The 16,175-nt window shown below is 49.3% G+C and overlaps 5 protein-coding genes across 5 annotated transcripts; 2 read left to right on the forward strand and 3 right to left on the reverse strand.

The window, feature by feature from the left end:
- Positions 1 to 1,510: 1,510 nt before the first annotated feature.
- RhiXN_04412 (Elongation factor Tu GTP binding domain) lies at positions 1,511 to 4,083 on the forward strand (the record flags this gene model as incomplete). The annotated part of the gene is made up of 4 exons (XM_043324229.1): positions 1,511 to 1,604; positions 1,653 to 1,968; positions 2,030 to 2,724; positions 2,774 to 4,083. 4 exons carry the CDS (start codon positions 1,511 to 1,513, stop codon positions 4,081 to 4,083), a joined length of 2,415 nt encoding a protein of 804 aa, XP_043176648.1.
- A 446-nt stretch (positions 4,084 to 4,529) lies between these two features.
- Positions 4,530 to 5,584, reverse strand: RhiXN_04413 (uncharacterized protein; the record flags this gene model as incomplete). The annotated part of the gene is made up of 3 exons (XM_043324230.1): positions 4,530 to 5,113; positions 5,157 to 5,257; positions 5,313 to 5,584. The coding sequence occupies 3 exons, from the start codon at positions 5,582 to 5,584 to the stop codon at positions 4,530 to 4,532; spliced, it is 957 nt and encodes a 318-aa protein (XP_043176649.1).
- Positions 5,585 to 6,779: 1,195 nt separating this feature from the next.
- Positions 6,780 to 8,000, reverse strand: RhiXN_04414 (alpha/beta hydrolase family protein; the record flags this gene model as incomplete). The annotated part of the gene is made up of 4 exons (XM_043324231.1): positions 6,780 to 7,094; positions 7,160 to 7,375; positions 7,434 to 7,740; positions 7,798 to 8,000. The coding sequence occupies 4 exons, from the start codon at positions 7,998 to 8,000 to the stop codon at positions 6,780 to 6,782; spliced, it is 1,041 nt and encodes a 346-aa protein (XP_043176650.1).
- Positions 8,001 to 8,121: 121 nt separating this feature from the next.
- Positions 8,122 to 11,302, forward strand: RhiXN_04415 (eukaryotic translation initiation factor 4G; the record flags this gene model as incomplete). Its single annotated transcript, XM_043324232.1, has 12 exons — positions 8,122 to 8,194; positions 8,245 to 8,327; positions 8,380 to 8,447; positions 8,530 to 8,716; positions 8,774 to 8,929; positions 8,989 to 9,390; positions 9,444 to 9,641; positions 9,698 to 9,966; positions 10,020 to 10,207; positions 10,279 to 10,845; positions 10,902 to 11,122; positions 11,192 to 11,302. 12 exons carry the CDS (start codon positions 8,122 to 8,124, stop codon positions 11,300 to 11,302), a joined length of 2,523 nt encoding a protein of 840 aa, XP_043176651.1.
- A 300-nt stretch (positions 11,303 to 11,602) lies between these two features.
- On the reverse strand, positions 11,603 to 15,800 carry RhiXN_04416 (PfkB family carbohydrate kinase; the record flags this gene model as incomplete). The annotated part of the gene is made up of 14 exons (XM_043324233.1): positions 11,603 to 11,851; positions 11,918 to 12,148; positions 12,207 to 12,402; positions 12,453 to 12,555; positions 12,603 to 13,005; positions 13,062 to 13,190; positions 13,236 to 13,523; positions 13,815 to 14,114; positions 14,254 to 14,365; positions 14,548 to 14,713; positions 14,775 to 14,816; positions 14,879 to 15,341; positions 15,498 to 15,596; positions 15,678 to 15,800. The coding sequence occupies 14 exons, from the start codon at positions 15,798 to 15,800 to the stop codon at positions 11,603 to 11,605; spliced, it is 2,904 nt and encodes a 967-aa protein (XP_043176652.1).
- Between the last annotated feature and the right edge of the window lie 375 nt (positions 15,801 to 16,175).

A 16,175-nucleotide genomic window follows, 5' to 3' on the forward strand; every position in this document is an offset into this window, starting at 1 on the left:
CACCAGTGTATCAATTTTTATTCTGAAGAACACTTGGACGAAAGAAAAAGCGGCACGTGTAGTGTTTTCAGTATCCACCAAACTTCAAGTTGTTCGAACATATCTTTATCGCCTATGTAGGCTCGACAGCGAAGCCTAGGATTGCTTATGCTAATGAGAAAGCAAGGGATTTGTCTGGAATTAGTGTGTTTATTACCCAGTCATTAGATAGGCTCAATGGTCAACTTCAGAGCCACATAATGGTGTTAAAATCGACTTCATTGCTCTCGGGAACTACATACCAAGCATCCTAATCCTCCTACCCCTACCGTAGAAATGACAGACCCTATTTTCTGCTTGAATAATGCATGAATTGTATTTATTATCGTCGGAATAGCACATATGAGCGGCGACGCAGTCTTGAAGTGCATTTTATCTGGCAGAAAAGTACTTTAACTCATATGTACACGCATATACCACTCAACTTGCGTTCTCTCGCAAGTCACAGAGGTTACTCGCACTGGGGCTACAAGAGTTGGATTTGTCTGATAGCACGTATGATATGGTTGGTTGAATTGAGACATTTCAAGCCTAATAGTAGCTACACACGCTTTTGTGAATTTGCCCGAACAACATAGCCCCCACCATCCATGGCGTCCATAATGCATTATGAACCACAGATGTGACTGCACCAAACCCACTGATGGGTGATGGAAGCTCCCAAGTAGACAGATGGGTGCACGGACCAGCAGAAAGACAATAAGAAGCGCCGTGAGTGGTGATTAAAATCTTCATACTTACCTTGATGGCATGTCTGCCTTCATGTACTTGTGGGCATGAGGTGTGGGGGCCGGCCATAGCACGGCGTCCACCTCGGACTTAACAGCTGGCACCTGCATCTTGTCTAGTCCATCGGGCTAGGCACTGTCTCAATCTTTTCCTGACCTGCGCTGGCCCTCGGGCTGGCCGGGCTCTGCTCTTTTTTACAAGTTTGGCAGGGCCTAACCCTAAGCTTAAGCTGTCTTGACTGACGTGAATCTATTCTGCCATGTTATGAACAATTGACCGACATACTGTATTCCTGAGCTTATATCGTAATGATACAGTATGCGCGCCCTCATCGGCTCATATACCCAAGATAATATAATATTGCTAGCCTTATCGAACATTTCATCTCATTTCCGCTTACAGGCTACTACGACTGAAGAAGCCAAACGTGAGATGAATACATGCATATATCGTGTACCCAATGATATGTTTTTCAAGCCTCCACATCCTCAAGTTGTAACGAACATCATTCATGTTACAATAAGGACTATATCCCAGTACAAATGGCTGTATGTGGGTGGGCAAATCATCCCAGCCATCAGGCAACAAGCCCACGTGACTAATCGAGCGGATTAGTTCATCAGGTGGCACAGTCGACTATTTTTATTCTTTCGACTCGGAGTTTGAACCTGCGATGCTCACAAGCCTTACAAGGCGCCCTGTAACGCACTCATGGCGTCTCAAGACAATCACGTCTATACACATGTCTAGGAACAGCTCGACATCAGTTTCGACTGGTGGCCCAGTTTTATCCGATCCTGAGAAGATTAGAAATATTGCGCTACTCGCGCATATCGGTTGGTTTCACTATACTAACTTCTGTATATGCATTAAAATTTGACCAGATTCCGGAAAGACAACTTTAACCGAATCCATTCTTACCGCGTCATCTTACAAGTCTAGTGCTGGCACTGTCGACACAGGCAGCACAACAACCGATTTCCTGCCCGCAGAGCGTGAGCGGGGAATCACAATCCAATCAGCTAGTATCCCAGTCTCTTGGCGCCAATGGACATATAATTTAATTGATACTCCTGGCCATGCCGACTTTGGTATGGAAGTGGAGAGCGCGAGTCGAGTTATTGATGGGGCTGTAGTTCTACTGGATGCAGTCGAGGGTGTTGAAAGCCAGACCAAGGGCGTGTGGAATCAACTGGATAGGTAAGGTAAGCAATCCTTATGTGTGTATAGCTTGTGTGATTCCTAAGCGTGGTTGTTATAGACATCAAGTCCCAACGAGATTCATGTTTGTCAATAAACTTGATCGACCCGGTGCTTCATTGTCATCCTCTATTTCATCCATTCTTGGACATCGATTGCATCCCTCTCCAACGCTTCTCACACTTCCTATAGCCTCTTTCGATCAAGATCATTACAAGCGCGGAGAGCCAGGAATAGAGGGACTAGTCGACCTGGTAAAATGGGAGGTCTGGAAATGGCCGGTAACTCAATCCGCTGAATCGAACCACCCTCCCGAGCGCATCCCTCTTCCAATAACAGAGTCTGAATTAAACAGTAACTCCATATTCTCGTACGAGCACCCTTTATTGAAAGAGCTCTTGTCAGCTCGCGAATCACTATTGGATAACTTATCCCTTCGCTCGCCCGAACTTGAATCGGCACTCTTGGACGCCCCACCGGAGGCGTCACCATATCTCGCTGTCGGTGCCTCACAGATCATCTCTAGTCTTCGCTCTTTAGTAGCCAGGCAAGATATCTTACCTGTGTTTTGTGGTGCAGCTGCGAAGCATATTGGTACGGGTTTGCTACTTGACTATGTGGGGGAGCTTTTGGCTAGCCCACGAGACGTACGTCTTGAGGGTGCAATCGAGTCGGGATCTGATGTTCAAATGCTTGCATGGAAGGTTGCATGGGATAAGCGAAAGGGCTGGATGACCTTTGTAAGGGTATACTCTGGTGCGTGTTAGAAAACGGAGTGTCAAAAGCATGCTGATAAATTTCAAAGGCTCTCTGACGAGGAACGTTACACTGGTCAATACTGCCACCCGAGAAAAGGAACGCATATCCAAGATCCTACTTCTCTATGCAGACGAGCCTCGCGAAGTTGACTCGCTACCATTCGGGTCTGTTGGCGTGCTCCTGGGTTTGAAGCATACGCGTACAGGGGATACGCTTGTTGCCGCTGCGCTAGATCAGCAATCTCACCGGCAGCACAAGTCACCCAAAGGCAAAGCGTCACTTGACCAACCCCAATCCAGCCAACTGGCCATGGGGTCAATTACCCCGCCCCCAGCCGTGATTTCTGCTTCAGTTATCCCTCAAGCACATGCGGATATTCAACCTGTAGCCGAGGCCCTGCTTTCGCTATCGCGCACTGACCCATCACTCCGAATCACAGAGGACACGACAGAGGGCCAAACACTCGTACACGGCTTGGGAGCACTACACCTCGAAATAGCAGAAGGAAGACTCAAGGAAGAATGGGGCGTACGCGCGTCGTTTGGCAAGCGGCGGGTAACTTATAGGGAAGGTTTTGTAGGGGACGCAGTTGAGGTGGACGAAGTGATGGAGAGGGATGTGGCGGGGGCCAGAGCCTCTGCTCACGTGAGATTACTCGTGCGAAGTTTGACTCAGGAAGAAGTTGAAGGGGATTCCGCATGGGGAGGAAACATTGTTAGCTCTCGGGATGGCACGCTCTTACAGGCGCCCACTATGGCTTCCGATACAACTGCGCCTGTCGATCCCACACTGCTTGGCATTCAAACCGCACTATCCGCGTCACCACATACCTCCCTCGCACTAACTCGGGCGCATATCACCATCCTCGAAGCACCCCCGACCAGCATAACGAATCCCCTTGCAGCAGGGGCAGCTACTCAGGCACTTCGAACAGCGATTGTGGAAGCCGGGCCCGGATCTTTAATGGAACCCTTCGTCAATGTTGGTGTAAGAGTAGGAGAAGAAGCTGTTGGGAAAGTCGTCAAAGACCTGACCGAATGCGGTGGAGAGATTGTCGACTTGGGTCTCGAAGCCATCAACGACGCAGAAGTGGGCGTCTACGACACATCCAACGTATATATCCCCCCATCGATCGTAAGCCCTGCATCGGGGGTGTCCAATGCATCTAAAGTTGGCAGCATCGGGGTGAAACGTACAGTTCATGCGGTAGCTCCTCTTAGCCGAATGTTGGATTACTCGAACCGACTCCGAGCGCTCTCGGCGGGGACAGGGCAATTTGAGATGGCTAGCGCAGGTTTTAGGGAAGTTAATGACATACGACGAAGGGAAATTCTTATTGAGATTGGACGTGCTTGAATGTATGCGCTTCATCCGTTAGGCATTTGTAAACTGTGTCGTGCCAATGCCTTCTCAAATTCAACCCCTACTTAATCTGTATCCATCATTTGTGCCTGAAACACGTCTCTAGATGATTGACGCCACTGTCGATCCACCGGAAAAAGCTCATACACTAACAAAGAAGTTGGCCCCACGGCCCCAACACATAATGCTCCCGTTTAACTACGAAATTGCGCATTTAGTCAGGATCAGTTCCAAACTCAATATTTCCACCTAGTAGCGTTGTCATTCAAGCGTGAGCGTTGGTTGGAATGTGGATAGGCTCATTAGAACTAGAAGCATTGACAACACAAAGGGTAGGTGGATTAGAAATACAACGAGGAACATAACGCAACCATATGGAACAGACAAGCGAAGCGGGGATCATGGGCCCGAAACAAAGAGAATAGACTATGAAATACATGTCAAGCAGCTACAGCTGAGCGAGAGGGACCAGCTGTGCTTGGGCCGGCCACAGGCAAATCCTGAGAAAATGGATCCTCGGGCAAAGGAAGAAGTTTATCTTTTGAGCCACCGTCATCTCCATACTGGGGTGCTGCAGCATTCGCGCCGTCTAGCGGAAGGTGTTCACCTGAGGGATTTGGGCTCAACAATGGAGTGGCGAGGTTCGACAAAGCTGGTGGAGCGTCCCATTCGTTTTGGGCGGAAGACAGTAGACGATCCGCTTCGACACGTGAGTCGGCTTCGACCGGGTGCTTGCCTGCGATAATGAGCAAAGAGCCAAAGACAATCTTGTCAATCATAGGTTTATCTCGTGTCCGGATTTCAAGGCGAACAATCATGTTGCCATCCTTCTTATGAGAATCTGAGCCTCCAAAGAATCGAAGGCGTGCTGGGTCAAATTTACCCAGTGTATTAGTAGGCTTTTGAAGGTCCCGAATGGTGAGTTGCCCCAGGCAGGTATGCGCAGGAGTTGGGCCTGGAGGTGCAGAAGCATCGAATATAGTATAGACTGTGAAGGGAAACCCGCCAGCGGTATCGCGACTCTCTGAAAGGTTAATGAGCCATATCTCCTGGAAGATGTAGCGCACGTGTGTCTGACCTGTCCGGTTTTATCCGTGCCCCCATGAGCACGAGAATGAAGAAACGAAGAATAGATAAAAATACCTGAATTTGAGGTCCTTGCTCAATCCTTTTCCTCCCCTCAAGACATCGCCGAAACTGCTTGTGTGCTCTTCAAATGATACCCGGTGGTTATTCGACTTTTTCGCTCCCTCCTGGGCGAAGGTCCCATCCCATTCACGCTCCCAACGGTACGTATTGTCCCGTCACGCGAGTTGAGGTACAGAAGTGTAGTTACGCCGTTGACAGTGACCGACTGATAAGAAGGCGGAGGAGCAACACCTGTTCGACTAGACGCTGCTGACCGACCAAATGTGCATGACAGGACCGACTTTGCGTAGACATGAAGTACCTGTTGGACCTTGGGTACTTCGGGCGTAGGTGGAGCGGAAGACATTCTGCTTGAACAGTGGAGGGTGATAAATGTTTGGCGCAACGTGGCTCCGAGGCTTATATGAGTCGAGTGTTGTTTTGACGCTCCGACAAGTCCAATATTGACATTTCTGATTGATTGATCATCCCTCACCTAAGCATCAATATAGATCTCGTTAACAGAAATGGTTACAGTAGCTGAATTAGAAGCATTGTTGTGCAATTCGCCAATTGGAGCGGCTGAGTTGCTGGAGGGCCCAGCGTGTAGCGATCGAAGAACTCTGACTGAATATGCGCAGGCTTCTTCGCAATTGACAGACGCCGTACGTAGTTCACGACGATCCAATGATGAGATACATAGTTCTCCGTTTGGTTTGAACGACGGGATTCGATCGGAATTCGCGAGCCCTTGAGTGATTTCTTTCCTGGTCCTGTTTCCCTCCTTGCCTATACCCTTACCGATGGGCGGAATAGCGCCCAGGTTGTTACATTATATACACACAAACCAAGGTTTTAGGAGCCGAGTGCTGCCTGGACAAAGATGTGGCGTCGACAGAGGTATCGTATATGCTTGACGAAACGCGATTTTCGGACGACCACTGGAGTTTACAGTCGGCAAACCCTCAGTCCTGATCATATTTCATTAATCAGAAGATAATCCAAACTCTATCTTTAGGCGTGTCCAATGACTCAACAAGAATAATCTTCGGACATGCAGCACAGAGTTTTGCACCTGGAAGAGATGAGTGGGTTAGTTGTGCAACCGATGTCTTCCCTTGAAGTATACCTGGCATCGATGATGGGCCCTGTTGACACTAGACAATGTGGATCAAATGAAATGTATCCATCCCTCCATCACACTATCTCCGACGACTAGTTATCATCGCAGTCCAGAGCAATTTGCCATCAGGTAACACGTACGCATATACCCCGCTAAACTATAAGTAGCTGCTGGTCCGAAACACGCTTAATGGAGTGTTTCGATAACAAGGTGTTACATAGGCTTGTCCCCTTGATTAGTGCGGACAGTAATAGGACCGGTCGGCATTTTGCGACCGACGGCTGAGATGCCGCGCTGGTGAACAGGGACGGTTGCTGAGGAACAGGGTCGTTTGATCTCACCGTTACGTTTCATCAAAGAGGGATACATGCGCGCAGGGTTTGTCGTTTTCAATGCCGTGGCTATTTACAGTAGGGCTGTTGTCCAAGTAACAATCACATCACTTGAACTGGGAAAGCCAAGGGACTGAAGCACCCAACGTCTCCTCCGTCGCCTCGTTGACGAAGAAGTGGCCTGTGCCTTCGTCTCCAACTTGAGCACATGTCAGCCCATCTCTTGCACAAAGCGAACCCCAAATTTCGTCCACAGGAAACCGCCGACGTAGGTGCGTGGAAGAGAGCACGAGCACAGGGACGGAGAACACGGGTATACGTGGCTCGGTGATAACTGAATCTTGTTTATTACGCTCAAAAGTCGCGGGATCAATCCCCGAAGCCAAGTCGTCTTCAATGTCCACAGTCGATCCTGCCCTATACTAAAAGGAGAAGAAGGTTAATTAAAGGACAATGTATTTAATAAAGTTAATGTGACAAAACTCACGTCTTCGCATGCGGCGGTAATGCGGCGATGGGCCGCCTCGTCGTTTGTTAAAAAAGGCGCAATGGAATCTTTCTGCCACCCTGCGATCGTGTTAGTCTTATCGATGATGGCCAGTGCGCTGGAGCCGGTCCAGCTTTTTATGGTGTAGGTGTAATAGAAATCAGCCTGAGCTGAGATAAGTGTCTCAGGTAGTGGGGCAGGGGATGCTAAGAACACCTAGATGCCCGTCTCCGTCAGGTGAACTGTAGCCATGCCGGCTAAACGCCGAACCCACCCAGTGATGGCTTTTCTTGGTTTCATCGTGTCGTGATTCGCCAAGGGACATGCGGGACCACATGAACGGTGTAGGGACGATATCCAGTACGGCTATGCCGACAACCGTCCCTGGAGCTTCAAGAGCCATTCGATAAGACAAGCGCGCGCCCCGATCGTGGCCAAAGGCTATGATTTTAGGGGTCGAGTTACCATCTCGTGGGGTGGGGATCTGTTGGATCGTTTCAATAATATCTTGGCTCCATTCTTTCTTGGAATGTGAACGGTGGGAGCCATCCGGCGAAGGCTTCTTAATGCTTTGGCCGTAACTGGGAATTGGTGAATGTACTCGCTCGATAGATAAGATCGGCCGTATCATTTCTTACCCTGGGAGATCTGGTACAACCAGATGAAAGTCGTCCGGTAGACCTTTGACAAACTCATTCCACATTAGGTGATTCTGAGGGTATCCGTGAAGGAGTAGCAGTATAGGTCTACGAGCAGCATCTGGGTTTGAACTGGACCTATATTTACAGTATACTGTAGCACCAGAGCGTGTCTCCCAAGTAAATTCTCGAAAATTGTTCATTCTGAGAGATTAGGCTGACGTCAAGATCGCGTATTTCATATTCCAAGTTGGTGAGGCGCGCCTGAACATGCAACAACAAAGCTAAGCGCTGGCCAGCTTAACCTGTTATTCTGCCCCAATCATGAGCTACGGAGGAGGATATGGCGGTCAACGACACGGCGGGGGCGGAAGAGGTCGCCGCGGAGGAGGCGGAGGTGTGTTTAACGCTCGTATTTATTTACGAAATTTTAATTTATGTTCCCAGGCGGCCCTCGGCATCATCACCCGCCTCCAGAGCGTCCAGAGGTTAAAATTAAGCGGGCTATCATCAAGTTTGGTGACTCTGATGTATGTCTTTAATTTGGTTTAAGTCAAAACAACTGCTCAAACTCATTCGCAGGATCCAACACCGGTGGACGAGCTCTCAAAGGCAGCAGAATACCTTCGAGACAAACTTCCTGCCGATGCGTCTGCCGTAGCTCAAGGTTTCAAAACTGGGCGAGTAGTACGGTCTTTTCTTCGTACTAGTGCTTATATGCTGTCTTTTTAGGATTTGTGAAGAGCCTCATAAAATTCCTTATTACGCCACGCTTCTTGCCATCGTATCCTCTGGTACTTCGCAAGAAGATTCTGGCGCTTCTGGCGCGGCAAATCTTACACGGCCTGTACTTGAAGACCTTTTTAAAGCATTCCAATCGTCATTGGATGCATTATCATGGAGAGACATCAGATTCTTTGTGAGTCTCCCGTTGCGTACTCAATTGGTATGAGTTGAATTAACCCTCTATGTTCAGACTCTGTTCTTCGCTCATTTGACGAATTTGGGAATGATCAATACTGCGTCTGTTGTTGCATTGTTACAATCATATGCTGCAGTTCTCGATGAGCCTGGTGTATCCCAAATTCGGGCGACAAACGCCTCGCGTTGTATCGGTGAAGGCCTCATTCGGGTACATATATTGCCTTACCCTGCCGAAATCATCTGACATGGAACACAAAATCCTTCTAGGCCGGATCTTCTCTCAACTCTTCCCACAGCTCTGCAGTGACAGACTTGGTGGCCGCCATTCGTACCTACCATGACTCAATATCCGATGCTGCACGCGCATTGTACCACCCACTTCCATCTCTTACACTCTCCAGCACCCCAGCTCAGTCCGAAAAAACACACGAGCTTCTGGGCTCATTAATCATCTCGCTCGATTTGCTGGCACAAGATAATTGGGCGCTCCCCATATGCATCCCTCAACCTGAAACGGAATCCACCGTCATCCCGCAAATCTTGCGGCTTGCGGCTGAGGACAGGATGGATGTCCCTTCGGTCCTCGTTCCTCCCGAGGTTGAAGGAGAGGAGAAAGTAGGAGTCGAAGAGACTGGCGTTGAGTGGTGGATTAGGATGTATGATGATGAGGTGTGTTCGTTATTCTAAACTTACGCCCAACGTGTTCTTAACATGAATTCCAGCTTACTCCTTCGCCTGCAACTCCATTGGGATACACCTTGCGAACGCTATTTGTTGATATGATCAATATATACGAAGTCAACCGCAAAGAGGGTGCTCGTATCCTTATGGAGGTTCATCGATGGCTATCCCTTGGTACTTTCCGTCCAGAGGGTGATCGGGAAGCGACTGGCATCATCCTTCAGAATTGTTTGATCGAGGTTGGTACTTTATTCAACTAGCACGGCTTTACTTGACCTAATCTTAATCTTAATAGGCTGTTTTATCTCAACTTTTCCACCTTCCTCGTTCAACATTGAAGCTCATGTACCACGCAGCCCTCATTAACGAGCTGTGTAAGCTCTCTCCACAAACGGTCGGCCCCGCGGTGGGAAAAAGCTTCCGGAAAATGTATTCTTTACTGTCCAACCCCGACCCGGTGGAAGCCGGCGCGGCTGGACTCGACACCCGGCTGGCGCACTTGTTTGCTGAATGGTTTGCTCTACATATGAGTAATTTCGGGTTTGCATGGGTATGGAAAGAGTGGTGAGTAGATGGTTTTCTGTCTCAAAGTATATTTTACTCATCTTTGTTCCAAGGGTTCCCGACCTAGAATTGCCCGAGTATCACCCCAAGCGCGGCCTGATGCGCCGTGTGGTCGATTACGAAACTCGCCTAGCGTATTATGACCGCATAGTCAAGACACTCCCTGGGCCTATGGTAGAGCCCGATGCAGGCGTGATCCCCGGACAGGCTCCTGGGCCCGTATACGCTTACGAGAGCCCCGGTTAGTACCTAGTTATTGGTTTGCGATTCCTGTGGTGCTTATATATTCCCTTAGACCATCCTCACTACCAGGACGCTGCAGATTTGCTCGCTATGGTCAAAGACCGCGCGAAAGCGATGAAGTGACTGCCCACTGCCTTAAGCTCTCCCGCTCAGTCCCCGTCCAGCATATGGTTATGCAATCACTCCTTCACGTCGGCTCGCGTTCGTTCAGTCACTTCCTCAACGCTGTGGAGCGCTATCTGCCACTTTTGCGTGGAGAAGCCGGCTCGAGCGCTGCAACGAACGAGAAGAACAGAGAAAAGGCTCGGGTTATCCTGTGTGCTGCTGGGGAATACTGGGAAAGGAACCAACAGATGGTCGGCGTCGTTTTCGACAAGTTGATGCAGTACCAGATTATCGAACCGAGCGATGTTATCGAGTATGCGTTTGAGCTAGGTACAAAGACGGGTGAAACACCTGGCTTGAGCTGCGAGCGTTGGTTGCTGGTCGAGGCAGCATTAAACAAGGCAAACGGGCGTGTAGTCAGCGCAAAGCGCAAGGTCGTTACGTTGAACAAGGACGAGGAGGAACGACGTGCTCGGGCGATCGCGAATGCCGGAGGGATTGGAATGGATGTTGACGGCGATGCGCAACCGGGTATGTTTACAAAATCTTTCTCCCTTTGTCTTTACTAACATTACATGTGGAACCAGCTGAGCCCGATATGCCGACCTCTCAGAGTCTGGTGTCTGCCCAAAAGGCGCTCGAAACCCTTACCAAAGACCAAAAGAAGGCCTTCCAGTGTGCTATCACCGGGTTTGTTAATACACTTACCAAGGCTGGTGTCCCAGCGTTAGCACCGGCAGGCGCATGGGGCCGAGTGGAGTGGAACGCTTGGGAGACTTGGTGCTGGTACCGTCAATTCTGTAGAGCAGTAAGTAACTGGCAATATCTTGTATTGCGTTCTAGTTGTCTCAATAGTGTTCTTACTCTCCTTTACCAGTATGTGCCACAATTACGGATGTTTACCAATGCACTCGACGCGGATAGAGAAACCGAAGTAGGAGTATTGATGGCGAAGACCTGGGATACGGCGTTGGGATGGGAGAGCTAGGATACAACATCACAGATCGGTCTTGTATGTGTTGCCTAAATACTTATTTAAACATGATTGGCGATCTTTGCTATCACTCTTGGACACGCTTGGGTATCACACCAGGGTATTTACTGGTCAAGATAGTTTAATTGGTACATATGTCTATCACAACCTCATCAAGATGCAGCTGGGAATCATACGAAAGAGAAATACATCGAACAGAAACACAATAAGTAAAGAAAAATATTCCGAAAATAACGAGAACCCAACGAATCGAAGCATAATGAGCATGCATAAACATACATCCCGAAATCACGATCATACTGCGATACGTTTAGGTGACAAGCCAGGTTCGATTTTAACGTTCACCTCGTCTTCGGCTTTACGCTTTACACCGGCAACTCTGATTGTACCGCCTGGACTACGTGTCAAAGGGGAAGCCGGTAATCGCTCTGGGGTTAGTGATCTACTGCGACTGTGTCCGCCTGTAGCACCCATCTCAAGCCGCAACCGTGACGCGAGAGAGCCAACTTGCCCCGCTTCGTCAAAACATGTTGCGTGGTAGATCTGTGAAGACATAGACAAAGGCACGTTAACGCAAGAACCCAGCAGCATGCGAGGACGATTCCGTACCTGACCCTTGACGTTGACCGCATTTCGCCACACCCACTCCTCGTCATCTTCGAGGTACTCGGACTTAATTGATTCTTTGCATATTGGGCACAACGCAGGCTTGGCCTCCTCGCCAGGTGGAACAACTACATACGATTCACGCAACTTGGCTAATCGCTCCTCTGCCGCAGCAGCCTGTGCCTTGACGGTCGTCACGCTCTCACCCGCATCTCTAGCGCCATGTATCCAGTCCTAAACAAAAAAGAAAAAGTCAGCATAGAATTTACATAAAACTAATTGACCGACTAACATTACGCGAAACGAACCAACTGCGGCTATGGCCACGTCCGGTGTTTTCTCTTGCCTTGCGGTTTTGCTTGAAATGTAAATCAAGATGGTCCTCCATACTCTTCTTTCCGGCTTCGCCCGCAGGGAAGCGCAAAGCGCACTGTTTGCATTGTAATGGAAGACGATTATATAACAGGTTTGCCATTTGAGGACGCTCTCTGTAAAAACTAATTAAGTCCTGCAACAAGAAACAAATAAATCAACGTACCTTTGGATACTCGCTGCAGTCAGTTGAATATCTACTCCTAAAATGGTCTCATCATAATCCTCGGTCTTCCAGACACGGCCTGTTTCTCCTTCGCAGTCGTTGGCTGAACCGGAGCGGAAGTCTGGTCTGATGGTGGTAAAGTGAGTAAACCTGCACTAATCAGATTCTTCAAAAGGTCGCTTGGAATAATTGGTGCTGCAGCTGGCGGCTTGGGTGTTTCCACAGGGTTCGGAGGTGTCGGTGTTGATGCTGCTGAAGCCGTCTTCAACAAGGCCGCAAGGTCGAAACTCGGCGCGGGAGCGGGAGCTAATGGTGTTGATGTATGAGACGGTGGCTTCTGATAGTATGACGCCGGTGTCGGGGCTGGTGCTGGTGGTGGCGCCGATGCTTGCTGTTGTTGATACGGGTAGTGAGGCGCAGGGGCCGGTGCAGGTACTGGAGGTGGGGGTAGAGGCTGAGCTGCTGCGGATGACTTGGCGAGGCTGCGAAGTTGAGTAAGGATGGCGGCCAATTCTTCGTCGGAGGCGGTGCGACTTTGCACAAGGCTACGCAGCTACGAAGAGTGGACAGTCAGAGGCAAGGCAATCAAAGTATGTGAATTATACGTACCTGTACCAAGACATCAATGTGCGATGCTGTTTCTCGGTCATTCGGATTGGCGGCGAGCATGCGCTCCTTGCTGCTCAATGTGACATCGAGCTCGAGTAGGACTTGGTTGATGTTTGGCTTGGTCTGTTGCTGAGATGTTATCGAGGGAATGCGGTGAGAATATAATAAACGTACCCTGGAGGGACCCGGCCCACTGCGTGTATCGGCGGCGCCACTGCCCCAGACACCGCGCTCGATAGCTAGTTGAACATTCTGACCAAAGAGCTCCCTGCCATATTGGGCAGTCCTCCATGTGACCAGCATTTCTTCCATCTTGCCACGAGTCGGGGCATCGACAGCATGGTACGTATCTAAGAACAAACGGACGATAAAATTGGTAAAATACGATATATAAGGCTGCCCAATATTCTTCGCGATGGAGTCCAGAAGATAAAAGGGTGGCAGCTTGATGGCAGCTGGAACCTGCCAGAACGAGTCAGCACATATTCGGAAATTTTTTTCGATAATAAAGTAATGATCCAAAGGAGGATGCCGGTGGAGCAAGATACAGACATAGGCAGCGTCCTCATCCCTGGCGGGAGTAGGCACTTTCGCCGGCCACACAATCTCACGATGTCTGATTTCGCCATTGTATGTAGTACAAAACATGCAAAGATAATATGTATGCGAAATGTTATGTAAATGTCCTTCCACCGTGCAATACAAAGTTCGAAAAACAAACACTAGTAAATCAGTTGCAGAGTTTCAACTCACCTTGTGTATTTGTCGCTCGATGGATTCGGCGATGACAGGGGCCATAGGGGAGTTGGCGTAAAGCTTCGATATATAGCCGAGATGTTGGATGATCGCCTTGGAGTTGAATGTCAGTGTTGACAGCTGCTCATTGAACATGTGGTGGAAAGCGACTGGATCTCGGATGTTGTCGGGAAACGGTTGTGGCTGCTGCGGTTGCTGCTGATAATAGGCCTGCGGATAGTGATTTGCAGGAGGGTAAGCCTGGGCATGGGGACCTCCCATATGTGCGTTATGATACCCCCGAACGTAGGCCATCCTCTGTAGATGTTAAAGTTGCTCAGGTTCGACGAGTCCTTACGGTTGCCTCAATGACGTGGTCGAGCCAACGACAAAGCTAACAAAACAATAACTCGAGCACAAGACTCTCACTCGTAACAGACACACTTGTATTGTGTACCGTGCCTTCGGACAGAGAGACTGGAGAACAGATGACTTGGCTTGCAGCCGCGATGTGGTAGTTGCTGTTGGGTGACACAGCTTGGGAACGCCAGTTCTTGATACCATGCTGACTAACAACCCGTGGTTGAGTCACGTGTAACGATGTTTACCGCGGCTTTGTCTCGGATGTCTGAAACAAACCGACTGCTTATAATTAGGCACAGTGCATGTTAAATTCCCAATACTGTAAGGTAGCTCCCGCAATATCGATCGAGCGTGTGGATACAGTGTTGCAATTATTATTGTTACAAACTAGCTGTGGTAGGTTGCAAGCTGGGTTTCAACTTCAAGGTTCGACGGAATGCTACTCATCGCTCCCGGTCGCTCTGTCGACAGGCTAGCTGCGACGATGCTCCGCTTAAGGGCTTCTTTAAGCTGGCTTATGTCCCAAGTTTTTCCAGAAACTCGCATTAGCGAACCTTGTGAGCGAAGAAACGGCGTTTTTAGCTATCGTTGAGCCACAGTAACCGAGCCACTTACCGCATAAGTAGCCAAGAAATGTATCCCCAGCCCCGGTGGTATCTAGATGCAAATGCAAGAAGGTTCCGAAAGATTTCATACGACGGGTTGAACGTGCCACATACCAATTACTTTTACTTGCGCTGCCGGAAGCTGAATAGTTTCCCGGCGACTAGGCGTCGAGAAACTTGCAACTGCGCCGCTTCCGCCCAATGTCACAACAATGCCGGAGAGACCGGAAAGCGTAGGTAAAGCGTAGAGGGCGTCGAGTATCACTTTGCCCTCAGAATCGGCCAGCTTCTGATTCTGCTTCCCGAGGGCGTCGAGTAGCGACCTTGCTTCTCCTTGGTTAACCACGAGAATCGAAAGCTTCTCCCAGGGGAATAAACGCAGCTCTTCTGGCGACAACATCGGGGAGGGGTTAAATATTGAAACAATGCCTTGTTGATATGCGGCACTTAGAGTTTCAACCGTATCTGACAGCAAGATTTCGTTCTGAAGAAGCAGATGGGTATGATATGGCTGCAGAGCTGGTGAATCGGCAGGGTACGAAGCGTGGTTGGTCCCGGGGAAGAGAAATATCGCGTTCTAGGAATGTCGATCAGTCAATCAATTGATCGGTACTGCTACTTGAGCTGCAATTATTGAAGGGTTTGGTTGATCCACTGCACTCGAGACGACTGAGGTCATGGCTAACATATACCCTCTGAAATTCAACCGAATCGACGTATTTGCTAAACTCACTTCTCCTTCAGGCGTAGTTTGAATAATTGCCCTTCCACTAGGTTTCCCTGGATGAACCAGCATCAAATCGGTCCCAACGCCGCGTTCCTTGAGGAACTCCTGCAAGCATAATTAGCACCAATCAGAGACTTCTTCTGCGCAAGCTGGGTCTAGAATAAGTCTGGAATCCACTCCACTGACTTTGAGCCAAGCCCCATCACTGCCTACCGAACCAGCAAACTCCACCGCAGATCCCGAGGCCGCGACCGACACAGCTTGGTTGGCACCTGGGAGGTTTGGCGCGATCGGCGTCGTGGCGACCATGTGCACGGGTTTAGATAGAATGCCGTGTGCCGTTGAGGATCGGGCGCGATAGTTAGGATATAAAACCCTAAGAGCACGTAATGTGTGTGTCTAACCTTTACCGCCTGGGCGTTGACTATATTCGGCAGAGGATATAGTTTCGCCTATAATCACACCATTATGCCAAGTAACATGGAGAGTTTGGACATGTGAGCTGACCTGGTCTGACGACATGGGGAACCTATCTCAGATGGGCGTTGAAGATTCAATAACCGATTGAGCATCGCAAGGCACTTGCCTTGAAGAATTCATCCTGCTTATTCGAATCAGTCTAGTCATAAATTCGTTTAATAACACATCATTACTCACCATGTTGATCGATCCGCGCACAAGGCA

Source organism: Rhizoctonia solani, chromosome 1 (genome assembly GCF_016906535.1).
Source record: "Rhizoctonia solani chromosome 1, complete sequence".
Lineage (NCBI taxonomy): Eukaryota > Fungi > Basidiomycota > Agaricomycetes > Cantharellales > Ceratobasidiaceae > Rhizoctonia > Rhizoctonia solani.